The following is a 4,576-nucleotide window of genomic DNA, read 5'->3' on the forward strand; positions in this document are numbered from 1 at the left end:
AGTCCGGAGGGGTAACCTGAGACACAGGCGCCCCCTACAGGTGTAACAAGACAACCTCGTCTCTTCACGGATGGCCTGCAAACCAGTGTAAATGTGACAAGTCATCTCGGCTCCTTATTAAAATTAAAAATTAATAACCTTATTTCCCCTCTCTTATCTAAACTTATTAACTAATGACACTGGCTCATATTAGACAGGTCATTATCCGGAAATAGCCTCTGCTCACATTATTTTTTCACTGGCTCATTTTGTGATTACAACATACGTCATTTTATATAAACTATTCTCATTGGAAAATTCAGAAGGGACGTTGGTAAAAAAAAAAAAAAAACAACAACTAGATTTTAATGTTGAAATAGATGTTTTTGCCATGAGCAAGATACGTGGGGACCGTTTCTCTCTGCAAACGGAAGACATTTATCGCGGACGGGTGTTCCCTCAAATTGGTTCCGGGTATCAACAGCCTGGTGGCTAACGTTAGCTGAAACGCGATCTCCACTCCTCATTCTTCTGTAAAGTGGTAAGAAACGATGTTATGTTTGTGATCATATACTCTTTGTGTTATCTTGTCTCGGAATGTTTATCCGACATGTATGCTACACATTAAATAGTCAATAATGTGAATTATAACGTTCGTTGTGCAATACGTTAGCTTGCTAACTAGCTAAAGCTGACGACTGCGGAGTCACTTCAAAATATTCTGGATGGAAAAAGAAATGAACACTATTCCATTTTTACACTTTATAAGAGCAGATAAATTACAGCTGTAGCTAGTCAGATTTATTTTGACTATAGCCACGTTACATTGTAGTGCATAGCTTTAGTTAGCTGTTCTTTTGAGGCGTCTCGACAGTAACGTTTCGCCGTGATTGTCAGAAATTCACTACAAAAACCTAAGGCCTATATCAACGTGAGTATTATTTCTACGTAATATTACAACCAGTGTTCAGCCGAGGCGACTTTATATTGTATGTTCGGGGGTGTTGGTGTCCTTAACAAGAGTGGTTATGGTGGTGTTTTGTATCTTACTTCTCCGTGTTCCCTTTCAGGGCTGACAGATATTACGGAACAGGATGGGTGAGTGTTAAATGACCTATATGTTACCCTGTACCTTCCCTGAAATCAATAATGTTGTTTGCCAATTCATAAATGTCTTGTCACAATAGAGTAGGTGTGTGTGCCGACTCATAGGAGTCTCATTTGTTGAGGTTTCTCTTGAGAAGCTAAATCTCTGGCTGTTTTCCAAAGTCTCCTGTTATTACAGTTGGTAAAGTGTGTGTGGTACTTAAGCATTTGGTTCACACCTGTTTGTGTGCTGCACAGACGGTGAAGAGAGAACCTACGGTGGCTGCGAAGGGCCAGATGCCATGTATGTGAAATTGATCTCTTCAGATGGCCATGAATTCATTGTGAAAAGAGAACATGCCTTGACATCTGGGACTATCAAAGCCATGTTAAGCGGACCAGGTGAGGATTCAGACAAACAAGTCAAAGTATAGTAAACAGCTGTCTCCTAAAGTTAAAATTAGTAGGCCTACATCTATGCATGTCATACAATTTTATATATTTTTTTACTTATTTATTTATTTATTTTTTTAACATACATTCATACATGTGTAGAAAATACAGGCTAACTAAAAGTTAGAACAGGAGAAGTTAGAATTACAATTAGAGTTACAATTTACCCCCCCCCAAAAAACACTCCTCTCCACATGTTTCGTGAATAACGATAATGTAGGTGATGATTGTGGAGATGGGAGAAAGTTGTTCCAAAGAGATGGTAGTCTGTATTTCAGTGAATGTGGCAGCCCAGGCAGTATTACAATACATAATATGAGGGTAAATTAAGCTATTGTAAAAAGTAAGATTACAGGAATGATTGACCAGTGAATGAACTCTAACTCACACCAATTGCCTTCTTAGTCATTTTACAGACAAGCTCAGTATAGTATTTCCACTAAACTTAAGGCTCACTACTTGAACTAAAATAATTTCACACCTGGTAAACTAGTAAAAATCCACCATACCCAACAAATAATTAACATCCTCGTCACACATAGTGATAAAGATGTCCGGTTTGAATTGAAATCATTAAAATGCAACAGTGTGACACATTTTTGGGAGGTGTCAGAAATGAGAAGCATATGGTGTTGCAGCTGGATTCCTGTTTAAATGGTTTTCTTGAATTACACACACAGAATGTGTAGTGCAAGACACCTGTCAGTACCAGGACAGTTGAATGTGCCTGTAGATTCAAATACATCATTATGTCCTGGTGGTTTATGCCTGAAATTAAAGACGTTTTAAGGAATTGCTTGCTTCATTTGAAAGCGCACGCTCTACAAATATGATGTATATTGTGATTGATATTTCTTGGGAGTAGTGGCTTCCCTAGGCTCTAAGATTTGTGAAAATGTCATACGTTGTTTGCTCTTCCAAGAGCCTAATGAGAGACTTGACTGTAAACTAAGAATTGGAGGGTTTGTATCGGAGTATCAGAGCCTTATGCTTTTTGGTCATTAGTGCTGCTCAGATATATATGACTTAATTGTAAATTCTAGATGCAGCACTGAATGTTTAGTTGTAAAGATACTGCCTAAAATGTGCTATTGTCTTAAGATCCAGCAAACTATATGCCGTGCAGAGTAGTATAGCCTGAAATCATTTGGTATTTTTGTTTGGACTACATATATAGAGTGCTTTTGTAGTATTAGCAACTGCTCAAGTGCTTTACAACCCAAGCGCCATTCACCCATTGACACACTACCATACAGTGTGCCACCTGCTCTTTAGATGAACATACACAGGCACTCTCACAGGAACAGCACTGCTATCGGGAGCAATTTGTGGTTCAGTATCATGCCTAAGAACACTTTGACATTAAACTGCAGGGACCAGGAATCAAACCACCAGCCTTCAGATTGAAAGACTGCCTGTCTACTTCCTGAGCCACTGACGTTCCATACTGGGCAGTTAAAAGTAGCTAAAATTCATTGGAACCTTTTACTAATTTAGGCTGTAAATAAGTCTGGCCTGTCCGCTTTGAACTAAATTAATACCAGCGCTGCTCTTCTGTTAATACCTCAGCAGTTTTTTACTTAAATAAAAACTTTCTTTTTCAATCGTCAGCCTAATTACCATTTAAATATGGTATCGCACACTGGTATCATGATGTAATGACATAACCACATGCTCAACCTTTTAACTTCAACTAGCAAGTGGTCTGCATCCTATTAGAGTGTGTGTAGGCTGTATAGGAAATTTGTATTGTGGTGATAGTTTGCCTGCTTCTTTGCCTGAGGATATTCAGTCTGCTATAGTTCAAAGCCATATTCCAGGCAATTATTAATTATTTTGTCAGGTTAATTCTGCCTGTCCAGTTGGTGGCAGTATGCTTCCTCCATACAACAGTATTGTTACCTCCTATTACACATGGTCCAAAAAACCTTCCAATCTTTCACATGGTTTTGTGCCACTCATGTTAGTGGGTCGCATCTTGGAGAATTATTCTGTTTGATAGCTACATCCAGGATAGGATGTTAAAATGTGTAATGTAACCCTCAATCTGCAGGTCAGTTTGCTGAGAATGAAACCAATGAGGTGAACTTCAGGGAGATCCCGTCTCACGTCCTGTCCAAGGTCTGCATGTACTTCACCTACAAGGTCCGCTACACCAACAGCTCCACAGAAATCCCTGAATTCCCCATTGCTCCGGAGATCGCACTGGAACTGCTCATGGCTGCCAACTTTTTGGATTGCTAAAGTTACAGGAAAAAAATGTAGCTGCTTGAAACAGTTTTAGGTTGTTTTTTTTTGAATATTTAAATTGTTTTGCCATGTACGTGTAAGAAACATGAATGAATATGACACCACGAGGAGTTTACTCTTTTTTTTCTTTCTTTCTTTTTTTTTTGCACCAGGCTTTCTGTCATAATTTTATTAGTATTAAAAGATTTCATTTTAATGTAATAAATAAATATGGTGGGACGTATCACTTGTCCCACAATGTGATAAATGTGTCCCCAGCCCAGAACATCTTAACTCACCTCTCCAGATTAATAAAGACCTGTTCGGTGAGCACCATGTATTGCTATTTGCTACTTTGCTGTGCATGTTCCACATAAAATGCATCCAACTTTAAATGCCATTTTCATACTATAATATATCTATGAAGAATGCTTATATCAATACTCATCTGCAAGGGATGTTTGGAAGAAACAAACGTAGTAGAAGATATGCTGAATCCTCTGTTGGGACAGTAATTTATTAACAGCAGGAAAACATTCAAATTCAAAGGTTTTTTGAATATATTACAAAATTAACATATTTCATAATACCCAGCTCATTTGTAAGAGGTAATAACACTTCCTGAATTAGTGTTACAAGAAAATGTTATGTCACAGACGGGTTCGTGTATATTTTTAAATGTAATTAGTGCAGGTTTCTCAAACAGAAAACCAAATATTGGATTAAAATCAAGTTTGGGAAACTGTCAATCAGGTCTCACAGGCTGGAAGGACTTTATCAGTGCCTGCGCTGTGCCAGCAAAGCACTGGTGCGTCAACTAACAAAGGAT

The 4,576-nt window shown here is 38.2% G+C and overlaps 1 protein-coding gene across 1 annotated transcript; it reads left to right on the forward strand.

Annotated features, from left to right (window-relative positions):
- Window positions 1–381: 381 nt before the first annotated feature.
- LOC125881529 (elongin-C) lies at window positions 382–4,085 on the forward strand. The gene is made up of 4 exons (XM_049564638.1): window positions 382–520; window positions 1,050–1,077; window positions 1,324–1,467; window positions 3,572–4,085. Exons 2-4 carry the CDS (start codon window positions 1,074–1,076, stop codon window positions 3,760–3,762), a joined length of 339 nt encoding a protein of 112 aa, XP_049420595.1. The 5' UTR covers window positions 382–520; window positions 1,050–1,073; the 3' UTR covers window positions 3,763–4,085.
- The last annotated feature ends 491 nt before the right edge of the window (window positions 4,086–4,576 follow it).

The sequence above is a fragment of the Epinephelus fuscoguttatus genome, linkage group LG21, assembly GCF_011397635.1.
Source record: "Epinephelus fuscoguttatus linkage group LG21, E.fuscoguttatus.final_Chr_v1".
NCBI classification, from domain to species: Eukaryota; Metazoa; Chordata; class Actinopteri; order Perciformes; family Serranidae; genus Epinephelus; species Epinephelus fuscoguttatus.